Below are 25,317 nucleotides of genomic sequence, written 5' to 3'. Positions count from 1 at the left end.
TTACTGTTTCCGAAGCACGGCTGTTGGACAGCATCGCCCTGACTACACGGCTTCTGACGGATCACGGGTAGAATCTGAATCTTCAGAAATCACACCTATTACCATTGCAAAGACTACAGTTCTTGGGGATGATCCTGGACACGGTATCTCAGAAGGTGTTCCTTCCCATGGACAAGGCCTTGACAATTCAATCAATGGTGAGATCCGTTCTGAAACCTCCGAAAATTTTGGTGCATCTCTGCAGCCGATTGTTGGGCAAGATGGTAGCCTCGTACGAGGCAATTCAGTACAGAAGATTTCATGCCCGTCCTTTCCAGCTGGATCTGCTGAACAAATGGTTGGGCTCCCACTTGCAAATGCACCAACGGATTTCCCTGTCTCCAAGAGCTTGAATTTCGCTATTTTGGTGGTTACAGATCTCCATCCCAGTAGAGGGTCGTCTTTTCGTAATGCAAACTTGGGTTGGGTTCTGTTAACACGGATGCGAGCCTCCGCAGCTGGGGTGCTGTGACCCAGGGAAGGTGGTCACCACAAGAGGCCTCTCTTCCCACAAACATACTGTAACTCAGAGCGATTTACAATGCCCTTCTACAAGCCTCTGCTCTCCTCCAACATCAGACCATACTGGTACAGTCGGACAACGTCATGGCAGTGGCGTACATAAACAAACAAGAAGGGACAAAAAGCAGGGCCGTAATGCGAAAAGTGTCCAGAATACTCCTCTGGGAAGAACGCAACGTCATGGCCATGTCTGCCATATTCGTTTCAGGAGTGGACAATTGGGAAGCGGACTTCCTCAGCAGGCACGATCTGCACCCGGGGGAGTGGGGTCTTCACCCGCAAGTGTTTTCAACTGTTTGTTCAGCGGTGGGGCTGCCAGCTTATCAACATGATGGCTTCTCATCTCAACAAGAAGCTGCGCCGGTACTGCTCCAGTGCGACTGTTCCTCAGGGTGGACACCCTGTCGGCACCGTGGGCTTACAAGTTCGTCTATCTGTTCCCTCCGATTCCTTCGATTCCCTGGCTCTTAAAAAGACTGAAAAGGGAAAGCATACAGGAAATTCTCATTGCGCTGAATTGTCCTCGCCGGGCCTGGTATCCAGACCTCCTGGCCATGTCCCTCGTTGAGCCCTGGCCTCTGCCACTTCAGGAAGATCTTCTGCAAGGGCCGTTCGTCTGTCAAGACTTACCACGGCTACGTTTGACGGCATGGAAGTTGAGAGGGAGATTTTAGCCAGAAAAGGGATTCCTGGAAGGGTTATCTCAACTATGGTCCAGGCTCGGAAAGTGTCACATCTAAGCATTACCACCGCATCTGGAAGAAGTATGTCTCCTGGTGTGAGAGTCGACAGTACTCCACTGTGGATTTTCATCTGGGAAGGTTCTTGCTCTTACTGCAAGAAGGTGTGGATATGGGCCTTTGTTTGGGATCCGTCAAGGTTCAGATCTTTCAAAAACAGTTGTCTTAGCCCAGAAGTCCAGACGTTCCTGAAAGGTGTCCTTCGTCTTCAGCCATCCTTTGTTCCTCTCACGGCACCATGGGATCTCGCCTTGGTCCTGACCTTTCCGCAGTCAGAGTGGTTTGAACCCTTATACCGGGTGGACTTGAAATATTTGACTTGGAAGACTGTCATGTTGTTGGCCTTGGCCTCAGCGATTGGGGGCCTTATCCTGTAAGAGCCCTTACCTGGTGTTTCACGAGGATAGAGCGGAGCCCAGGACTCGCCCTTAGTTTCTGCCTAAGGTGGTGTCTGCATTTTACATCAACCAACCAAGGTGTTGTCTGACACGTCTGTTTCCTCAAAATCCTTGGACGTGGTTCGAGCTTTGAGGATTTATGTCAAGCGAACTTCTCATCACAGAAAATCGGATTCACTTTTTGTTCTCTATGACGCTACAAAGATTGGATGTCCTGCGTCAAAGCAGTCCATTGCTCGTTGGATCCGGATGACTATCCAATAGGCTTACTCTTCGGCTGCCTTACCGCTGCCGAGTTCTGTTCGGGCCCACTCCACAAGGTTTGTGGTTTCCTCAAGGGCAGCTGCCTGTGCTGTCTCGGCTTTGCAGTTATGCCGAGCAGCCACTTGGTCTGATTTGAACACTTTTGTAAAGTTTTACAAGTTCGATAACTTGGCTTCTGAGGACCTTCAGTTTGGTCACTCGGCTTTGCAGGGGTCTCAACACTCTCCCACCCGTTCTGGGAGCTTTGGGACATCCCCATGATAACTCTTACCATCCCAGTATCCCCTAGGACGTGAGAGAAAATAGAAATTTAATACCTACCGGTAATTCCTTTTCTGCTAGTACGTAGGGGATACTGGGTGCCCGCCTCTGTGCTTCCACTTTTCCTGCAAGGATTGTTCTTGTATGTTTCCTGTTGGTCCTGCTGTTGCTGTCCCTAGTTTCAAGTTGTGGTTAGCGTTGCTATCCTCTTATGTTGTGTGCTGGTTTGTCTCACCACTTTTTATTATTTGTTTTCCTCCTCTCAAAGTATGTCCGTCTCCTCGGGCACAGTTTTCCTAGACTGAGACTGCAGGAGGGACATAGAGGGGAGGAGCCGGCACACTGAAGAATTTAGAGTGCCACGGTTCCAGTGGATCCCCATCTATACCCCATGGTAACCCTTACCATCCCAGTATCCCCTACGGACTAGGAGAAAAGGAATTACCGTTAGGTATTAAATTCCTATATTTCTACACGTTTCTGTGACTCACCCATAAAAGAAAAGTATGTTAAAATTTCACAAACTTGTAGAGCTGTTACACATTTTAAGTGAGGGAGGCTGAGGGGAACCGAACAATTGTAACACACTAATGCAATGCATGTTTTGTTTTTATCTATTTTAGTGTCTTGTGCCAAACTGAAGAGAAAGAAGAATTGGTTTGGAACAACAGTGTATACAGAACTGGCTGTTGAGGGGGAAACAAAGAAGACTGCAAAAGCAAGCAGCTCCAGCAATCCTAAATGGGAGGAACAGTTAACTGTGTACGTCCTATTATCATGTAATACTATTGTAATTCTCATCTGTATAGTCCTGCTACATCATTGTGTGACATTTATAGTGAGCATTTATCAAGTCAAGTCTATAAAATGATAGGTAGAAGCTTATTTGTTGCTATAGGCAACTTCTCCACTTGTCCAGTGCTTGGTGTGAGTGTTAACACATGTTTTATAATTGTATATGTAGAAACAACTAACATACCGTAGGAGAACTGTGAAAACTTGTACAGAATACGGAATACATACTGTGGGTGTCTCCCTCTGTGAGTCGTGGACACCCACAGAGGGAGAAAAGCCTGTGGCATTTTATCGACTGTCGGGATTCCGTCATTGTGACCGCCAGGACCCCGACAGGCGGTCTTGTGATTGCCTCCCCAGAATAAATCGGTAGTGATGATAAAAAAAACTTCCCACACATTGAAGAGAGAGGTCAATACTGTATACATGTCAGCCGTGGAACGTACAAAACCCATAACATAAATCACTAACTACAGACCTCAAGCAATAGATTCAATCTCAGATTCAGACTACCGGTGCTAAAGAACCTCACCTCCTCCGGCATCTATGTACCCCCGCGTCCCCTGCATGTTTGCAAGCCTTGCGTATGGTGGTATTTGTTGTTCGTATATGTTTAACATTAGTAAAATTATCTTTAGGATTTAATGTATTTTAATTTTGCAGTGCTATCACCTTGTTAAGTTCACACAATTTTTAATACAGTGTATGGCATAACACCCTGTTCTCTGGTTTTAGGCAGACTGTATAAGAACAAGCCGCATATTAATTATGTTTCTCCCCTGTGTGTAGGAACGTAACCCCACAAACTACACTTGAATTTAAGGTATGGAGCCACCATACTTTGAAAGCTGATGCATTGCTTGGCAAAACCATTGTTGACCTGAAGCAAGCCTTGGAAACACACAATAGAAAATGTAAGTGGCTGCAGCTTAGTGCACACGGAATGCAGAAAGGTTCCCTGGGCTTCGAGCAATGGAAATAAATGTCGCCGGGAATGTAAGTTAATGTCACTGGTGCACAGGACGTAGATGTAAGTGTCCCTTTGGTACATGCAGTTGCCATCCGTGACATTAGATATGCAGAATGCTGGGACATATCTGTAGGGGCCGCAGTCACATTTCAGTACGGATAAGTATATGTTGGTGGTGTTCAGATGATGGAAACAAATGTTACCGGTGAACTAAGCATAGCACTTACAGTGGCTGGGTACACATCGCTGCCGACAGGACCCTGAGTTACTTTACAGCAATATCCTTTTTCTTTCACTTATTTATTATTGTATTGGAAGTCTAATACAGTTTCTATACACAAGATCTGTTTCAATTTGGTGCTGTATGATTGTTTTAAATAAATTCTACACTCTCCATCATTGGATTATTTTACAGACACTAAGAAAGTTGCACGTTGTGTCTGTATCTCTGAGGACTTCATATGAAGCTGACATTTATGATCTCATTTGCTTCTAATAAATTGATTGGCTGCGTTTTGATTTAGCCCCAAGAGAAGTTATGTAAAGTATTAGCAGACTGTCCGCTCCTGGGATATGATAAATGTTATTTAAAAGTTTAAACGTCACACCCGTCTTCTACCATGTTCCTGTTTAAATAATAGTAACTTTCTAGTTTTTCTTAAAATAGGTCACGGTTTATCCCTAATGACTCCTAATACTGTTGGCACATAAAAAATGCGTTCATTAACCATGGCGATTGTTTCTCTGCGAATTGTTTTTTAACCTTCCTAAGGTGTTGCAATGGAGCATACATTCGTTAGTCTGTTGATTTGGGTCAAAAAAGACCCGAACATCCTAGGAAGGTTAAATTTACTTGGGAAAGTGCCAACACGTGCAAATGCACAATGTGCCAAATTAAATATATAGGGGGTCATTCTGACCCGATCGCATGCTGCAGTTTATCGCGGCAATGCGATCGGGTCAGTACTGCGCCGGGTGGCCGAAGGCCGTCGTTGCCTAGCGATCGCCCCTGCCTGATTGACAGGCAGAGGCGGTCGCTGGTGGGGTGGGCGGCTGGACGGTGGCGTTAAGACGCCATTTAGGGGGTGCAGGCGTTGCCGGACCATTGGGGGCAGCGAAGAGGTTCTCCCGGCCAGACGCAGGAGCTGCGCTGGCCAGGAGTTACTCAAATGCAAAAGCATCGCTGCTATGCGATGCTTTTGCATTTCTGTGGGGGAAAGGGGGGGTGGCACTGACATGCGGGGCGGACTAGCCCTGTGCTGGGCGTCCCCCTGCATGTCTGCACAGCTACGATCAACTCGGAATGACCCCCATAGTACAAGACCTGCAGACCAACAGCATTGGGCTGCCTTTGTGGAGTGGATATGGCTGTGGCTACATTAATCTTGCTCTAAAAAATGAACTCTTGTTTCTGCACAGCTTCAGAATATGAGGTGTACCAGTGCGCCTATTAATATATTACTGGAGTAAGCCTTCACTTGGCCCAACTCCTCCCACCTGTCTGTGCTTGTTTCTACTCCTCTACAAATGCTGCCATCTTGCACAATAAACATGTAGTGTTCATTCTAGCACCCTGCACCTTTCAAAACACGTGCAGTTCCTCTTTCGTGCCTGGGGTGTCGCTCTCTGCTCTGGTGCTTCTCTTCACATTCTGGTCTGTATTTTAGTGAGATACAGAGCAGAGTGCTCTGAGAAACACCAGAGCAGAGAGCGACACCCCAGGCAGGAGAGAGAAACTGCACGTGTTTTGAAAGGTGCAGGGTGCTAGAAAGAACACTAAACCTGTGCACCTCTGTGGAAATCTAGGCTTATATGCAGATGATTAGCACTCTGTAAATGACCTGCATTGGGCTCAGATGTAAGCACAATAAGCTTGTTTTACTAGCAACAGTTTGTGACCCTATTTTACCTGCTCAACTACATCTTGTTGTTTTATCTTTTCAGTGGAAAGAGTTGAAGAGCAATTAAAATTGTCATTGGATGGCAAACACGGCACCGTCCAAACTGGCGAGCTGACAGTAATTTTGGATGGTTTGATTGTAGAACCAGAGTCCTTCACAACTGCCCCAGTACCCAGTGAGTAATGTGTATGGTAAAGATTATTAGACAGCTGAAACACCTCCATCTCTATCTGTGTCTATCTGTCTTTGTGTGTCTCTATGTACGCGTCTCTTATTTTTGTCTCTCCCTTTTTGTGTGTCATCATCTGTCATCTTTTCTCTCTCTCGGTTTGTCTCTTTGTTTTGTGATTCCTCTTTCTTTGTATGTTCTTTTGTTTTTTTCACTCTTTTTGTCTCACTATTTCATTGCGTCTTTCTACTTGTGTGTATCTTGTTCTCTCTCTCTCTGTGCATGTTGGTCACTTTTCTTTCCCCCCTCTTTTTAGTACAAATACAGCAGAACGGTGATGCAATCCGTGAGAATGGAGGGGAGACGGCTACGGAAGCCAGAACAGGGTTGGTGTGGATTTTACTGTTATTGCTCACTTATGAATAGACTGTTGTATCTGCCTGCCACTCAGTATAGCTATACAGTAGGTACACATGCATTATTACACCATGCTATAAATAAGCATGTCCTGTTACAGAATGGGGACAGTCGGGGGATAGTACATGCTTTACAGTGTGCTTAGTGTGTTCTACAATGAGACAGCCAGTACCAGGATACAGAATGGTGCATGAGCGGTTAATGATTCTGTATTATGCTAATCTGGTCAGTCGTGTGAAAAATGTAAAAACAAAAAAATCTCTTTGATATTTGTCCTGAGAAAATATGAATTAATTGAGCAACTAGACGTCCCGAACCCCCACCCGCCCACCCCACATAAAGCAGCCTTCCTTGCCAAATTGTTGCCTGGCAAACATTATTCTAATCCCGTTCTACTGTAAGGCAAAGTGCAGCCTTGAGGCTTGGAGCAATACCAGCTCATTTTGCATTTCAAAAATCTTTGAAGAGGCACAATGGGGTTAAGTCTAATTACCTGCCCAGTGACCAGCCGCACTAGAGCAATATATTTCACAGACCACTCTGGGGATGTCTGTATCAGGAGTTACATACCTGTAAAGGGTTATTTCAGACCTCATTCACAATATTAAGCTGTTTAGGTTTTCCTGTAATATTGCTGAATATCCGTTGCGTCAACATATAGAACATTGATATTTCTTTATAGGAGTGGTATTGTGCAATGCTGTGTAACAGCTGATTCTTTACACGTCATGTTCCATTATTTAAATCCCCTTGCAGAACTTTCACAAGCCTTTAAAGTATTACAAGTACCTTAATTTATGCCAGAGGGCCCTTCATTTCATGCTTAAAGGTTAAAGGGCCGCGTCTCTGTTTCCACTTACTGTTTATTTATCTCTTGATGTAAATTAATAACTCTCTTTCCTATCTCCTTTGAAGATCTACTGGTGACGTTCCCAACGGGGCAGCTAATGAAACAACATCTAGTTACGCGGATCAGAATGCCTTTAATGCACAAATAGCAAATGGAGACGATGCTCTCTCCCCTTCTCACGTTGCAGGCAGACCCAAAAATACACCAGCACCAAATCCGCTTACTGCACAGGCTGGCACTAGAACTGGTACGCAAAGACTTCTCATTCTGCACTACGCTTTTCATGATAATATCTGCAACCTGTCCCGTTGCACTGTTCCTGGCTCCACATTGGTATGCACTCTTGGGAATGAGTGTTTGTAGTGTATCGAACATGGAGCACTTTAATTGCAGGAGTTATGCAATAGGCTCATTTTAGTTGGCATTAGTACAGGTCTCTGTCACAAGACTGCGAACCAGAGGGGCTAAGGTTACAACATAGACTTTATATGCCAGTCCACCACTAAACCCTTTAGGTTGAAACGTAGTTTGTTTAGTGCTCATTAGTGGCATTTTGTACTTTTCGTACACAGAATGATAAATTGTTGATATAAATAACATTTCTCTATCGTCCTAGTGGATGCTGGGGTTCCTGAAAGGACCATGGGGAATAGCGGCTCCGCAGGAGACAGGGCACAAAAAGTAAAGCTTTTTCAGATCAGGTGGTGTGCACTGGCTCCTCCCCCCATGACCCCCCCCCAGACTCCAGTTAGATTTTTGTGCCCGGCCGAGAAGGGTGCAATCTAGGTGGCTCTCCTAAAGAGCTGCTTAGAAAAAGTTTAGCTAGGTTTTTTATTTTACAGTGATTCCTGCTGGCAACAGGATCACTGCAGCGAGGGACTGAGGGGAGAAGGAGTCAACTCACCTGCGTGCAGGATGGATTGGCTTCTTGGCTACTGGACATCAAGCTCCAGAGGGACGATCACAGGTACAGCCTGGATGGTCACCGGAGCCGCGCCGCCGGCCCCCTTGCAGATGCTGAAGTCAGAAGAGGTCCAGAATCGGCGGCTGAAGACTCCTGCAGTCTTCTAAAGGTAGCGCACAGCACTGCAGCTGTGCGCCATTTTCCTCTCAGCACACTTCACACGGCAGTCACTGAGGGTGCAGGGCGCTGGGAGGGGGGCGCCCTGGGAGGCAAATGAATACCTATAAAGGCTAAAAATACCTCACATATAGCCCCTAGAGGCTATATGGAGATATTTAACCCCTGCCTGATTTTTCTAAATAGCGGGAGACGAGCCCGCCAGAAAAGGGGCGGGGCCTATCTCCTCAGCACACGGCGCCATTTCCTCTCACAGCTCCGCTGGTCAGGACGGCTCCCAAGTCTCTCCCCTGCACTGCACTACAGAAACAGGGTAAAACAGAGAGGGGGGGGCAAATTTATGGCGATATTTTGATATAACAAAGCAGCTATAAGGGAGCACTTATTATAAGGCTATCCCTGATATATATATAGCGCTTTTGGTGTGTGCTGGCAAACTCTCCCTCTGTCTCCCCAAAGGGCTAGTGGGTCCTGTCTTCGTTAGGAGCATTCCCTGTGTGTCTGCTGGGTGTCGGTACGTGTGTGTCGACATGTATGAGGACGATATTGGTGTGGAGGCGGAGCAATTGCCAAATATGAGGATGTCACCCCCTAGGGAGTCGACACCAGAATGGATGCCTTTATTTATGGAACTACGGGATAGTGTCAACACGCTAAAGCAGTCGTTTGACGACATGAGGCGGCCGGACAATCAATTAGTGCCTGTCCAGGCGACTCAAACACCGTCAGGGGCTGTGAAACGCCCTTTGCCTCAGTCGGTCGACACAGACCCAGACGCAGGCACTGACTCCAGTGGTGACGGTGACGATTCAACCGTATTTTCCAGTAGGGCCACACGTTATATGATTTTGGCAATGAAGGAGGCGTTACATTTAGCTGATACTACAGGTACCACTAAACAGGGTATTATGTGGGGTATGAAAAAACTACCTATAGTTTTTCCTGAATCAGAAGAATTAAATGACGTGTGTAATGAAGCGTGGGTTGCCCCTGATAAAAAGCTGATAATTTCAAAGAAATTATTGGCATTATACCCTTTCCCGCCAGAGGTTAGGGAGCGCTGGGAAACACCTCCTAGGGTGGACAAGGCGCTAACACGCTTATCTAAACAAGTGGCGTTACCCTCTCCTGAGACGGCCGCACTTAAAGATCCATCAGATAGGAGGATGAAAAATATCCAAAAAAGTATATACACACATGCAGGTGTTATACTACGACCAGCTGTAGCGACTGCCTGGATGGGCAGTGCTGGGGTAGTTTGGTCAGAGTCCCTGATTGAAAATATTGATACCCTGGACAGGGACAATATTTTACTGTCGTTAGAACAAATAAAGGATGCATTTCTTTATATGCGTGATGCACAGAGGGATATCTGCACACTGGCATCACGGGTAAGTGCTATGTCCATTTCGGCCAGAAGAGCTTTATGGACGCGACAGTGGACAGGCGATGCGGATTCAAAACGGCATATGGAAGTTTTGCCGTATAAAGGGGAGGAGTTATTTGGAGTCGGTCTATCAGATTTGGTGGCCACGGCTACAGCCGGGAAATCCACCTTTCTACCTCAAGTCACTCCCCAACAGAAAAAGGCACCGACTTTTCAACCGCAGCCCTTTCGTTCCTTTAAAAATAAGAGAGCAAAGGGCTATTCATATCTGCCACGAGGCAGAGGTCGAGGGAAGAGACAGCAACACGCAGCTCCTTCCCAGGAACAGAAGCCCTCCCCGGCTTCTACAAAAGCCTCAGCATGACGCTGGGGCTTCTCAAGCGGACTCGGGGACGGTGGGCGGTCGTCTCAAAAATTACAGCGCGCAGTGGGCTCACTCGCAGGTAGATCCCTGGATCCTGCAGATAATATCTCAAGGGTACAGGTTGGAATTAGAGACAGATCCACCTCGCCGTTTCCTGAAGTCTGCTTTACCAACGTCCCTCTCCGAAAGGGAGACGGTTTTGGAAGCCATTCACAAGCTGTACTCTCAGCAGGTGATAGTCAAGGTACCTCTTCTACAACAAGGGAAGGGGTATTATTCCACTCTTTTTGTGGTACCGAAGCCGGATGGCTCGGTAAGGCCTATTCTAAATCTGAAGTCCTTGAACCTGTACATAAAGAAGTTCAAGTTCAAGATGGAGTCACTCAGAGCAGTGATAGCGAACCTGGAAGAGGGGGACTTTATGGTATCCTTGGACATCAAGGATGCGTATCTCCACGTTCCAATTTACCCCTCACACCAGGGGTACCTCAGGTTCGTTGTACAAAACTGTCACTATCAGTTTCAGACGCTGCCGTTCGGATTGTCCACGGCACCTCGGATCTTTACAAAGGTAATGGCCGAGATGATGATTCTTCTTCGAAGAAAAGGCATATTAATTATCCCATACTTGGACGATCTCCTAATAAGGGCGAGGTCCAGAGAACAGCTAGAGATGGGATTAGCACTGTCTCAAGAAGTGCTAAAACAGCACGGGTGGATTCTGAATATTCCAAAATCCCAGTTAATGCCGACAACTCGTCTGCTGTTCCTAGGGATGATTCTGGACACGGTTCAGAAAAAGGTTTTTCTCCCGGAGGAAAAAGCCAAGGAGTTATCCGAGCTTGTCAGGAACCTCCTAAAACCAGGAAAGGTGTCTGTACATCAATGCACAAGAGTCCTGGGAAAAATGGTGGCTTCTTACGAAGCAATTCCATTCGGCAGATTCCACGCAGGATAACCCTGTCTCCAAGGACAAGGGTGTCTCTTCTGTGGTGGTTGCAGAGTCCTCATCTATTGGAGGGCCGCAGATTCGGCATACAGGATTGGATCCTGGTGACCACGGACGCCAGCCTGAGAGGCTGGGGAGCAGTCACACAAGGAAGAAACTTCCAGGGAGTATGGACGAGCCTGGAAACGTCTCTTCACATAAACATTCTGGAACTAAGAGCAATATACAATGCTCTAAGCCAGGCAGAACCTCTGCTTCAGGGAAAACCGGTGTTGATCCAGTCGGACAACATCACGGCAGTCGCCCATGTGAACAGACAGGGCGGCACAAGAAGCAGGAGTGCAATGGCAGAAGCTGCAAGGATTCTTCGCTGGGCAGAGAATCATGTGATAGCACTGTCAGCAGTGTTCATCCCGGGAGTGGACAACTGGGAAGCAGACTTCCTCAGCAGACACGATCTTCACCCGGGAGAGTGGGGACTTCATCCAGAAGTCTTCCACATGCTGGTAACCCGTTGGGAAAGACCAATGGTGGACATGATGGCGTCTCGCCTCAACAAAAAACTGGACAGGTATTGCGCCAGGTCAAGAGATCCGCAGGCAATAGCTGTGGACGCGCTGGTAACGCCTTGGGTGTACCAGTCGGTGTATGTGTTTCCTCCTCTGCCTCTCATACCAAAAGTATTGAGAATTATACGGCAAAGAGGCGTAAGAACGATACTAGTGGTTCCGGATTGGCCAAGAAGGACTTGGTACCCGGAACTTCAAGAGATGATCACGGAAGATCCGTGGCCTCTACCTCTAAGGAGGGACTTGCTTCAGCAGGGTCCCTGTCTGTTTCAAGACTTACCGCGGCTGCGTTTGACGGCATGGCGGTTGAACGCCGGATCCTAAAGGAAAAAGGCATGCCGGAAGAAGTCATTCCTACTTTGATTAAAGCAAGGAAGGAAGTAACCGTGCAACATTATCACCGAATTTGGCGAAAATATGTTGCGTGGTGCGAAGATCGGAGTGCTCCGACGGAGGAATTTCAACTGGGTCGATTCCTACATTTCCTGCAATCAGGATTGTCTATGGGTCTCAAATTGGGATCTATTAAGGTTCAAATTTCGGCCCTGTCGATTTTCTTTCAAAAAGAATTGGCTTCAGTCCCTGAAGTCCAGACTTTTGTTAAGGGAGTGCTGCATATACAGCCTCCTGTGGTGCCTCCAGTGGCACCGTGGGATCTCAATGTGGTTTTGGACTTTCTAAAATCTCATTGGTTTGAACCACTAAATAAGGTGGATTTGAAATATCTCACTTGGAAAGTGACCATGCTTCTAGCCCTGGCTTCTGCCAGGAGAGTATCAGAATTGGCAGCTTTATCTTACAAAAGCCCATATCTGATTTTCCATTCGGACAGGGCAGAACTGCGGACTCGTCCGCATTTTCTCCCTAAGGTGGTGTCAGCATTTCATCTGAACCAGCCTATTGTAGTGCCTGCGGCTACAAGTGACTTGGAGGACTCCAAGTTACTGGACGTTGTCAGAGCATTAAAAATATATATTGCAAGGACAGCTGGAGTCAGAAAATCTGACTCGTTGTTTATATTGTATGCACCCAACAAGATGGGTGCTCCTGCGTCTAAGCAGACGATTGCTCGTTGGATCTGTAGCACAATCCAACTTGCACATTCTGTGGCAGGCCTGCCACAGCCTAAATCTGTAAAGGCCCACTCCACAAGGAAGGTGGGCTCATCTTGGGCGGCTGCCCGAGGGGTCTCGGCATTACAACTTTGCCGAGCAGCTACGTGGTCAGGGGAGAACACGTTTGTAAAATTTTACAAATTTGATACTCTGGCTAAGGAGGACCTGGAGTTCTCTCATTCGGTGCTGCAGAGTCATCCGCACTCTCCCGCCCGTTTGGGAGCTTTGGTATAATCCCCATGGTCCTTTCAGGAACCCCAGCATCCACTAGGACGATAGAGAAAATAAGATTTTACTTACCGATAAATCTATTTCTCGGAGTCCGTAGTGGATGCTGGGCGCCCATCCCAAGTGCGGATTATCTGCATAAATTGTACATAGTTATTGTTAACTAATTCGGGTTATTGTTGAAGGAAGCCATCTTTCAGAGGCTCCGCTGTTATCATACTGTTAACTGGGTTTAGATCACAGGTTGTACGGTGTGATTGGTGTGGCTGGTATGAGTCTTACCCGGGATTCAAAATCCTCCCTTATTGTGTACGCTCGTCCGGGCACAGTACCTAACTGGAGTCTGGGGGGGGGTCATGGGGGGAGGAGCCAGTGCACACCACCTGATCTGAAAAAGCTTTACTTTTTGTGCCCTGTCTCCTGCGGAGCCGCTATTCCCCATGGTCCTTTCAGGAACCCCAGCATCCACTACGGACTCCGAGAAATAGATTTATCGGTAAGTAAAATCTTATTTTCTGGAGAAATAGTTATGCAACCTTCTGACTGCTGTGGGACTACACATACCAGCATGCCCTGCCACAGTTTTGCTATTCGGCCATGCTAAAATGGTCATGCTGGGATGTGTAGTTCTGCAGCAGCTGGAGGGCCGCACGTGAATACCCCTTGTTTAAAGAGTTCTAGATGTGCACACACAAATATATTTTGTGTATACATCCCTTCTAGTAAGGATTAAAGGGACAAGGACCAGTGTGAGTGAACCGATACTCATCCTGTCCTCACCCCACCACTGGAGCCTTTCTGACAGCTTCTGACATGTTTGTCAGGTGAATTCTGACATTCAGTGGTTCCTACACGTAATGACTTGGCATGGTTTCCGTTTTCTGACCGCTCTGTCCTCTTGATACGTGACTACCCCACGTGTCAGAAGCAGTGATTTTTATCCTTCTGGCAATCGTTGAAGGAATCCTAACCTAGCCTATTGACTGAAAAGTACATTACATAAAGTCCTTTTTTTCTTTCTTTTCCTTGTCATCTCTCGGCTACATCACATGTATCCTGTATTTAGTCTGCCCATTGTAAAAGCAAATTTGGCAGCTACAGTGCCTCTAGCTGTAAAATGTTTGATTTTATTAGGTTTGTTGCTGCTTATGTAGGTGTTATTCATTCTTAGCAAGTAGCTTTATACAGACTTGTCCGCAGGCTGTGGATGATGGGAGCTGTAGTCCTCTGTGTTTTTTTTACAGTATGTCTTAGGTCTGTGTGAGCTAATCATTGGGATGCAGGAAATACCGTTTTCATGTATTTTTGCTGATTGTTTCCTGGCTCTCTAGTGATTAAATACACAGCTGAGTTTTTTTTAGCGAGAAATTGCCCGTGTGATTCTAGTCGCAACATATTCATAATGGTTTTTCTTTACTGCCTGTGTGTCAGCCAGAAAACTGGATTACCCTAGAAATAATCAATTATTCCCATTTATAGGAATAACTGATGAAACTGTGTTTAGTTATAAAAGCGGATTAGTGCTGGCTGCTGTTTTTTAATATGTCCTGAGCTGTTGGTGGGAGTTTGCAACCTAGAGTTACCATTGTGCATTGCATCACTATTCATTTATAAAAGCCACTGATACTATCTGACCTCTGGTCTCTCAAGTAATCCTAGACTGTAAGTGGTGTATGTAACCTATTACACATCGCATGTTATTCCTGCAGTATGTTTATTCATGTCCAACTTTCCCACTTCCCTGGTCTGCCTAACCAACCCCATATCCGGTCTTCACACACAGTCCCTGAGGACACACCCCATTTTTGCAATCCCGTGCCTACAAATATGTAAAATAAGTTTGTTGCTATGCAAATACAGACAATATATGACTGTGTTTAACTCACAGTCAGTCTTTTATGTATACAGTGCTCACTTGTTATAAAACACCCATTTAAGTAATTTCCTTATAAATGTAAAATCCTGTATTAGTTTAACCATTGTCTGAGTGCTCAGCAGTGGAGTTGCATTCTGTTGAGCTGACCTTTAACACTGAATCTACATTATGTTTGATGGGTGTGCCCCTGCCATTTCCATGCTAGACTGAATATGGCTATTATCAATGTCTTCTATTGAGCCCAGGAATAATTAAATGGAGCTCCTTGACACGTAGGGGTAGATGTATGAAGCAGTGTTAAGAGTGGAGAAGTGTGCCACGGCAACCAAATTTCAAATTCCACATAGACTACAGGTACTTTATTCTCTGCCTACTGATGTTACTGTAAAATAGTAATCTCTGCCTAAGGCGAATGCACCTGTTGCACAGCTCTCAAAATATACCACCATTCTAAATGCGGATCCTCTAAAGCAGTACTTCTCAAATCCAGTCCTCAGTGCACACTGACAGGGCATGTTTTCCAGGTCTCCTCACAGAATTTAGAAGTGAAATAATTAGAACCATCTGTGGATCTTTTAAAATGTGTCCGTCAGTAATGAATGCACCTGTGCTCCAGCAAGGAGATATGGAGAAAATGCTCTGTTAGTGTGTCCCAAGCAGTGGATTTGAGAAGTCCTGTTCTAAAGGACAGCACACATAGAAAGTATAGGATTAAAAGTGCTTTATATAGCAACGGGGGCTGCTCTTAGACTCATATTGACTTCTGCCTGGGTAAAAAAAAGATAAGTAGAAAAGTTTTACAGAGGAATTAAAATCTGATAAAGCGGAGACTGAGTAGTCCATATCAGAAAGGCATCTGAATATTTAGGTTATGCTGCCTTTGATGCAGACCTGATGACTAAAGGCCCGTACACACTAGAGATGAGCGGGTTCGGTTCCTCTGAATCCGAACCCGCCCGAACTTCATGTTTTTTTACACGGGTCCGAGCGACTCGGATCTTCCCGCCTTGCTCGGTTAACCCGAGCGCGCCCGAACGTCATCATCATGCTGTCGGATTCTCGCGAGGCTCGGATTCTATCGCGAGACTCGGATTCTATATAAGGAGCCGCGCGTCGCCGCCATTTTCACACGTGCATTGAGATTGATAGGGAGAGGACGTGGCTGGCGTCCTCTCCGTTTAGAAATAGATAGGAGAGTGAGAGTGAGACACTTCATTTACTGGAGCTTAGGAGGAGTACTCAGAGAGTGCAGAATTTTGCTGATAGTAGTTAGTTAGTTATACTAGTGACTGACCAGTGAGACCACCAGTGCAGTTTTATTATTATTTAATATAATCCGTTCTCTGCCTGAAAAAAACTATACACAGTGACTCAGTCACATACCATATCTGTGCTCAGCCCAGTGTGCTGCATCATCTATGTATAATATCTGACTGTGCTCACACAGCTTAATTGTGGGGGAGACTGGGGAGCAGTTATAGGTTATAGCAGGAGCCAGGAGTACATATTAAACAGTGCACACTTTTGCTGCCAGAGTGCCACTGCCAGTGTGACTGACCAGTGACCTGACCACACTGACCCACCAGTATAGTGTGATTGTCTGCCTGAAAAAGTTAAACACTCGTCGTGTGACTTGTGTGGTGTTTTTTTATTCTATAAAAAACTCATTCTGCTGACAGTGTCCAGCAGGTCCGTCATTATATAATATATACCTGTCCGGCTGCAGTAGTGATATATATATATTTTTTATATCATTATTTATCATCCAGTCTATACTAGCAGCAGACACAGTACGGTAGTTCACGGCTGTAGCTACCTCTGTGTCGGCACTCGGCAGTCCATCCATAATTGTATACCACCTACCCGTGGTTTTTTTTTTTTCTTTCTTCTTTATACATACTACATCTCATTATCATCCAGTCTATATTAGCAGCAGACACAGTACAGTACGGTAGTCCACGGCTGTAGCTATCTCTGTGTCGGCACTCGGCAGTCCATCCATAATTGTATACCACCTACCCGTGGTTTTTTTTTTCTTTCTTCTTTATACATACTACATCTCATTATCAACCAGTCTATATTAGCAGCAGACACAGTACGGTAGTCCACGGCTGTAGCTACCTCTGTGTCGGCACTCGGCAGTCCATCCATAATTGTATACCACCCACCCGTGGTTTTTTTTTCTTTCTTCTTTATACATACTACATCTCATTATCAACCAGTCTATATTAGCAGCAGACACAGTACGGTAGTCCATGGCTGTAGCTACCTCTGTGTCGGCACTCGGCAGTCCATCCATAATTGTATACCACGTACCCGTGGTTTTTTTTTTCTTTCTTCTTTATACATACATCTCATTATCAACCAGTCTATATTAGCAGCAGACACAGTACGGTAGTTCACGGCTGTAGCTACCTCTGTGTCGGCACTCGGCAGTCCATCCATAATTGTATACCACCTACCCGTGGTTTTTTTTTCTTTCTTCTTTATACATACTACATCTCATTATCATCCAGTCTATATTAGCAGCAGACACAGTACAGTACGGTAGTCCACGGCTGTAGCTATCTCTGTGTCGGCACTCGGCAGTATATCCATAATTGTATACCACCTACCCGTGGTTTTTTTTTCTTTCTTCTTTATACATACTACATCTCATTATCAACCAGTCTATATTAGCAGCAGACACAGTACGGTAGTCCACGGCTGTAGCTATCTCTGTGTCGGCACTCGGCAGTCCATCCATAATTGTATACCACCTACCCGTGGTTTTTTTTTCTTTCTTCTTTATACATACTACATCTCATTATCAACCAGTCTATATTAGCAGCAGACACAGTACGGTAGTCCACGGCTGTAGCTACCTCTGTGTCGGCACTCGGCAGTCCATCCATAATTGTATACCACCTACCCGTGGTTTTTTTTTTCTTTCTTCTTTATACATACTACATCTCATTATCAACCAGTCTATATTAGCAGCAGACACAGTACGGTAGTCCACGGCTGTAGCTACATCTGTGTCGGCACTCGGCAGTCCATCCATAATTGTATACCACCTACCCGTGGTTTTTTTTTCTTTCTTCTTTATACATACTACATCTCATTATCATCCAGTCTATATTAGCAGCAGACACAGTACGGTAGTCCACGGCTGTAGCTACCTCTGTGTCGGCACTCGGCAGTCCATCCATAATTGTATACCACCTACCCGTGTTTTTTTTTTCTTTCTTCTTTATACATACTACATCTCATTATCAACCAGTCTATATTAGCAGCAGACACAGTACGGTAGTCCACGGCTGTAGCTACCTCTGTGTCGGCACTCGGCAGTCCATCCATAATTGTGTACTAGTATCCATCCATCTCCATTGTTTACCTGAGGTGCCTTTTAGTTGTGCCTATTAAAATATGGAGAACAAAAATGTTGAGGTTCCAAAATTAGGGAAAGATCAAGATCCACTTCCACCTCGTGCTGAAGCTGCTGCCACTAGTCATGGCCGAGACGATGAAATGCCAGCAACGTCGTCTGCCAAGGCCGATGCCCAATGTCATAGTACAGAGCATGTCAAATCCAAAACACCAAATATCAGTAAAAAAAGGACTCCAAAACCTAAAATAAAATTGTCGGAGGAGAAGCGTAAACTTGCTAATATGCCATTTACCACACGGAGTGGCAAGGAACGGCTGAGGCCCTGGCCTATGTTCATGGCTAGTGGTTCAGCTTCACATGAGGATGGAAGCACTCAGCCTCTCGCTAGAAAACTGAAAAGACTCAAGCTGGCAAAAGCACCGCAAAGAACTGTGCGTTCTTCGAAATCCCAAATCCACAAGGAGAGTCCAATTGTGTCGGTTGCGATGCCTGACCTTCCCAACACTGGACGTGAAGAGCATGCGCCTTCCACCATTTGCACGCCCCCTGCAAGTGCTGGAAGGAGCACCCGCAGTCCAGTTCCTGATAGTCAGATTGAAGATGTCAGTGTTGAAGTACACCAGGATGAGGAGGATATGGGTGTTGCTGGCGCTGGGGAGGAAATTGACCAGGAGGATTCTGATGGTGAGGTGGTTTGTTTAAGTCAGGCACCCGGGGAGACACCTGTTGTCCGTGGGAGGAATATGGCCACTGACATGCCTGGTGAAAATACCAAAAAAATCAGCTCTTCGGTGTGGAAGTATTTCAACAGAAATGCGGACAACAGGTGTCAAGCCGTGTGTTGCCTTTGTCAAGCTGTAATAAGTAGGGGTAAGGACGTTAACCACCTCGGAACATCCTCCCTTATACGTCACCTGCAGCGCATTCATAATAAGTCAGTGACAAGTTCAAAAACTTTGGGCGACAGCGGAAGCAGTCCACTGACCAGTAAATCCCTTCCTCTTGTAACCAAGCTCACGCAAACCACCCCACCAACTCCCTCAGTGTCAATTTCCTCCTTCCCCAGGAATGCCAATAGTCCTGCAGGCCATGTCACTGGCAATTCTGACGAGTCCTCTCCTGCCTGGGATTCCTCCGATGCATCCTTGCGTGTAACACCTACTGCTGCTGGCGCTGCTGTTGTTGCTGCTGGGAGTCGATGGTCATCCCAGAGGGGAAGTCGTAAGCCCACTTGTACTACTTCCAGTAAGCAATTGACTGTTCAACAGTCCTTTGCGAGGAAGATGAAATATCACAGCAGTCATCCTACTGCAAAGCGGATAACTGAGGCCTTGGCATCCTGGGTGGTGAGAAACGTGGTTCCGGTATCCATCATTACTGCAGAGCCAACTAGAGACTTGTTGGAGGTACTGTGTCCCCGGTACCAAATACCATCTAGGTTCCATTTCTCTAGGCAGGCGATACCGAAAATGTACACAGACCTCAGAAAAAGAGTCACCAGTGTCCTAAAAAATGCAGCTGTACCCAATGTCCACTTAACCACGGACATGTGGACAAGTGGAGCAGGGCAGGGTCAGGACTATATGACTGTGACAGCCCACTGGGTAGATGTATGGACTCCCGCCGCAAGAACAGCAGCGGCGGCACCAGTAGCAGCATCTCGCAAACGCCAACTCTTTCCTAGGCAGGCTACGCTTTGTATCACCGGTTTCCAGAATACGCACACAGCTGAAAACCTCTTACGGCAACTGAGGAAGATCATCGCGGAATGGCTTACCCCAATTGGACTCTCCTGTGGATTTGTGGCATCGGACAACGCCAGCAATATTGTGTGTGCATTAAATATGGGCAAATTCCAGCACGTCCCATGTTTTGCACATACCTTGAATTTGGTGGTGCAGAATTTTTTAAAAAACGACAGGGGCGTGCAAGAGATGCTGTCGGTGGCCAGAAGAATTGCGGGACACTTTCGGCGTACAGGCACCACGTACAGAAGACTGGAGCACCACCAAAAACTACTGAACCTGCCCTGCCATCATCTGAAGCAAGAAGTGGTAACGAGGTGGAATTCAACCCTCTATATGCTTCAGAGATTGGAGGAGCAGCAAAAGGCCATTCAAGCCTATACAATTGAGCACGATATAGGAGGTGGAATGCACCTGTCTCAAGCGCAGTGGAGAATGATTTCAACGTTGTGCAAGGTTCTGATGCCCTTTGAACTTGCCACACGTGAAGTCAGTTCAGACACTGCCAGCCTGAGTCAGGTCATTCCCCTCATCAGGCTTTTGCAGAAGAAGCTGGAGACATTGAAGGAGGAGCTAACACGGAGCGATTCCGCTAGGCATGTGGGACTTGTGGATGGAGCCCTTAATTCGCTTAACAAGGATTCACGGGTGGTCAATCTGTTGAAATCAGAGCACTACATTTTGGCCACCGTGCTCGATCCTAGATTTAAAGCCTACCTTGGATCTCTCTTTCCGGCAGACACAAGTCTGCTGGGGTTGAAAGACCTGCTGGTGAGAAAATTGTCAAGTCAAGCGGAACGCGACCTGTCAACATCTCCTCCTTCACATTCTCCCGCAACTGGGGGTGCGAGGAAAAGGCTCAGAATTCCGAGCCCACCCGCTGGCGGTGATGCAGGGCAGTCTGGAGCGACAGCTGATGCTGACATCTGGTCCGGACTGAAGGACCTGACAACGATTACGGACATGTCGTCTACTGTCACTGCATATGATTCTCTCAACATTGAAAGAATGGTGGAGGATTATATGAGTGACCGCATCCAAGTAGGCACGTCACACAGTCCATACTTATACTGGCAGGAAAAAGAGGCAATTTGGAGGCCCTTGCGCAAACTGGCTTTATTCTACCTAAGTTGCCCTCCCACAAGTGTGTACTCCGAAAGAGTGTTTAGTGCCGCCGCTCACCTTGTCAGCAATCGGCGTACGAGGTTACATCCAGAAAATGTGGAGAAGATGATGTTCATTAAAATGAATTATAATCAATTCCTCCGCGGAGACATTGACCAGCAGCAATTGCCTCCACAAAGTACACAGGGAGCTGAGATGGTGGATTCCAGTGGGGACGAATTGATAATATGTGAGGAGGGGGATGTACACGGTGATATATCGGAGGATGATGATGAGGTGGACATCTTGCCTCTGTAGAGCCAGTTTGTGCAAGGAGAGATTAATTGCTTCTTTTTTGGTGGGGGTCCAAACCAACCCGTCATATCAGTCAGTCGTGTGGCAGACCCTGTCACTGAAATGATGGGTTGGTTAAAGTGTGCATGTCCTGTTTATACAACATAAGGGTGGGCGGGAGGGCCCAAGGACAATTCCATCTTGCACCTCTTTTTTTCTTTAATTTTTCTTTGCGTCATGTGCTGTTTGGGGAGTGTTTTTTGGAAGGGCCATCCTGCGTGACACTGCAGTGCCACTCCTAGATGGGCCCGGTGTTTGTGTCGGCCACTAGGGTCGCTTATCTTACTCACACAGCTACCTCATTGCGCCTCTTTTTTTCTTTGCGTCATGTGCTGTTTGGGGAGTGTTTTTTGGAAGGGCCATCCTGCGTGACACTGCAGTGCCACTCCTAGATGGGCCCGGTGTTTGTGTCGGCCACTAGGGTCGCTTATCTTACTCACACAGCTACCTCATTGCGCCTCTTTTTTTCTTTGCGTCATGTGCTGTTTGGGGAGTGTTTTTTGGAAGGGCCATCCTGCGTGACACTGCAGTGCCACTCCTAGATGGGCCCGGTGTTTGTGTCGGCCACTAGGGTCGCTTATCTTACTCACACAGCTACCTCATTGCGCCTCTTTTTTTCTTTGCGTCATGTGCTGTTTGGGGAGTGTTTTTTGGAAGGGCCATCCTGCGTGACACTGCAGTGCCACTCCTAGATGGGCCCGGTGTTTGTGTCGGTCACTAGGGTCGCTTATCTTACTCACACAGCTACCTCATTGCGCCTCTTTTTTTCTTTGCGTCATGTGCTGTTTGGGGAGGGTTTTTTGGAAGGGCCATCCTGCGTGACACTGCAGTGCCACTCCTAGATGGGCCCGGTGTTTGTGTCGGCCACTAGGGTCGCTTATCTTACTCACACAGCTACCTCATTGCGCCTCTTTTTTTTTTCTTTGCGTCATGTGCTGTTTGGGGAGGGTTTTTTGGAAGGGACATCCTGCGTGACACTGCAGTGCCACTCCTAGATGGGCCCGGTGTTTGTGTCGGCCACTAGGGTCGCTTATCTTACTCACACAGCTACCTCATTGCGCCTCTTTTTTTCTTTGCGTCATGTGCTGTTTGGGGAGGGTTTTTTGGAAGGGACATCCTGCGTGACACTGCAGTGCCACTCCTAGATGGGCCCGGTGTTTGTGTCGGCCACTAGGGTCGCTTATCTTACTCACACAGCTACCTCATTGCGCCTCTTTTTTTCTTTGCGTCATGTGCTGTTTGGGGAGGGTTTTTTGGAAGGGACATCCTGCGTGACACTGCAGTGCCACTCCTAGATGGGCCAGGTGTTTGTGTCGGCCACTAGGGTCGCTTAGCTTAGTCATCCAGCGACCTCGGTGCAAATTTTAGGACTAAAAATAATATTGTGAGGTGTGAGGTATTCAGAATAGACTGAAAATGAGTGGAAATGATGGTTTTTGAGGTTAATAATACTTTGGGATCAAAATGACCCCCAAATTCTATGATTTAAGCTGTTTTTTAGGTTTTTTGGAAAAAAACACCCGAATCCAAAACACACCCGAATCCGACAAAAAAAATTCGGTTAGGTTTTGCCAAAACGCGGTCGAACCCAAAACACGGCCGCGGAACCGAACCCAAAACCAAAACACAAAACCCGAAAAATTTCCGGCGCTCATCTCTAGTACACACTGGTCGATATATCGGCCGTTCTCTTGAACGGCCGATATATCGCGGGACCGTCGGCCAGTGTGTACGGCCGATACGTCTGTGAACTCCGTCGTTCACAGACGTATCGCGTCGGCCGCGCAGCACAGCCGACGGCCAATATATCTACCAATATATTGGCGCGTCGCTGTGTGTGTACGGGGAGGTCGGCCGACCGCCCGTACACATGCTGCGGCGGCCGGCGGTGATTGACAGGTGAACTGGGCGGGCGTGTGTACACGCCCGCCCAGTTCATGACGTCAGTCCCCGACGGATCGGGCAGGGTGTATGCACAGTACACTGCCCGATCCGTCCATAGATATATCTGCAGATCAATTGATCTGCAGATATATCTACTAGTGTGTACCCACCTTTAGACCAGGATTTCGGTTTTAATTGTTGCCTCACTGCGCACAATCTGGTCCAGATCCTGGGAAGCAGATGCAATGTCTAAAAAGACTTGTTAGTCTCTTCCTTTGAAGGTAACCTCATATTTGGACCCGCGTTAGAGAAGATCATTAGGCCACAAGAACTAAAAGCTCTTTTATTCCAATTAACATTCCCAGCCCTAGAGGTCCAAGCTATCAATTCATTTTTCAGGTAGGTCTACAGGCTCTCGTACCAGAGGACAATCTTCATAATCTCATGGAGCACAACCTAGAGGGAAACAGACTAAGTGACTATCCTCAAACAAAGTGATAAACCGCTCTTGGATAACCCAGCAGTTCCTGTGGAGGGATCCTGCATCCTCCTCTTCCGAATTTAGACCAGCTCCACCTCTGACACCTGGATGAGTGCAATAATGGAGCAAGGTTTAATCTTAGACCTCCTGAAAATCCATCCTAAGAGAATTTTCACCACTGGTCTTCTGGGAAGCAGGGAATAAAGATTGCCTCTCAGAAGAGCAATTCTCTTATTAATCTCATCAAAATGGTAAACAGAAGGGATTACAAGTGTATTCCAGTCTGTTTTAAATCAAGATGCACGCTTTAAAACAAATAAGTGGCCTAGGACAATACAGTTCATAGAAATTCAAGGACGTTTATCTTCATTTCCTAATCTCAGAAGAACATTGTCTACTCAAACAGTTAAGAGTCTCCACTATCATTTTATGTTATTACTTTTGACATTGCTATAGCCGAAGGAGTATTCACACACATTATGGAAATGATAGCTCCTGAGAGTAAGGGGAATGTCAGTAATTCCCTGTACGGGAAAACTGCAAATCAAAACCGAAAATGTCTCTTTTCCAGTCCCTCTTACAGGTGACAGCCCAAACTGGAGTCACATGGATAGCTAGTAAATGACCAGAAGTCGAAACCTTGTTTTGTCCGAACGGATGGGACTGCTATTGAGCACTACTTGCCAATAGACATTCTGAATATTCTTGCCAACAGATATGATCCTGCACTACATAGACTAATATGGTCTTTACTGGCGCTCAAAAGGATCTAAAATCTTGCTTTCTGCTGCGGGGTACACTGGGCTCCACAAGGATTGGACAATGGGGTGTAGAGTAGGATCTTGATCCGAGGCACCAACAGGCTCAAAGCTTTGACTGTTACCAGAATGCACAGCGCCGCCTCCTATATCACCCCGCCTCCTAGCACAGGAGCTCAGTTTTGTAAGTTGGTGCTGCAGTAAGCAGGCACTTAACAGAGGGGCTGCTCCAAGCAGCCCTAAGAAAAGCTTTTTATGAGGTAAAAAGTGAAGACTTCAAGGGCAGCAGCGGTGGTAAATGTCTTGTGACATTCACTGCTGCAGCTCCAGCTCTCCCCAGTGGCGCTGTACACTCCCGAGCCCTGGTTGCCGGGTACCTACAGTGGAGGCTCCGGTTTTCTTCATGTTAGACACACACGGCTGGGGCTCTCCAGGATCGCGTGGCCGCGCTTCGGGAAGTGGTAAGTGGGTCCCGCTTGCGGGACCCGGTCTTTATCGTGATCCGGCGCGGTCAGTGGGAGGCGTGCCGCGCGCGCTGGCGGTGGACACTGTGGCAGTACAGGCGATCCCACTAGATCACCAGGGCATGGGCGCAGGTCAGGTTTTCTCTCTAAACCAATTCTTATATCGCCCACAGTACCCGGTGGTTTTGCCAGCAGAGGGGATAAGGCTTAGACTTGAAGCCCCTCCCCCAGCCCCAGGGAGCCATTTCTAGCAAGTGTTCCC

General features: G+C 46.8%; 1 protein-coding gene across 2 annotated transcripts in view; it reads left to right on the top strand.

Moving 5' to 3' along the window:
• WWP1 (WW domain containing E3 ubiquitin protein ligase 1) overlaps positions 1–25,317 on the top strand; it is a 340,005-nt gene that overhangs the window by 213,723 nt on the left and 100,965 nt on the right. For both annotated transcript variants that reach the window (XM_063924044.1, XM_063924045.1), the window contains exons 3-7: positions 2,848–2,986; positions 3,809–3,933; positions 5,934–6,065; positions 6,376–6,445; positions 7,392–7,573. In XM_063924044.1, coding sequence (XP_063780114.1) covers positions 2,848–2,986; positions 3,809–3,933; positions 5,934–6,065; positions 6,376–6,445; positions 7,392–7,573 — 648 coding nt within the window. The remainder of the gene's footprint in view (positions 1–2,847; positions 2,987–3,808; positions 3,934–5,933; positions 6,066–6,375; positions 6,446–7,391; positions 7,574–25,317) is intronic.

The sequence above is a fragment of the Pseudophryne corroboree genome, chromosome 5 (assembly GCF_028390025.1).
Source record: "Pseudophryne corroboree isolate aPseCor3 chromosome 5, aPseCor3.hap2, whole genome shotgun sequence".
In the NCBI taxonomy this organism is placed as follows: Eukaryota; Metazoa; Chordata; class Amphibia; order Anura; family Myobatrachidae; genus Pseudophryne; species Pseudophryne corroboree.
The sequence above is the reverse complement of the archived record's forward strand: the minus strand, read 5'-3'. Positions and strand labels throughout refer to the sequence as shown.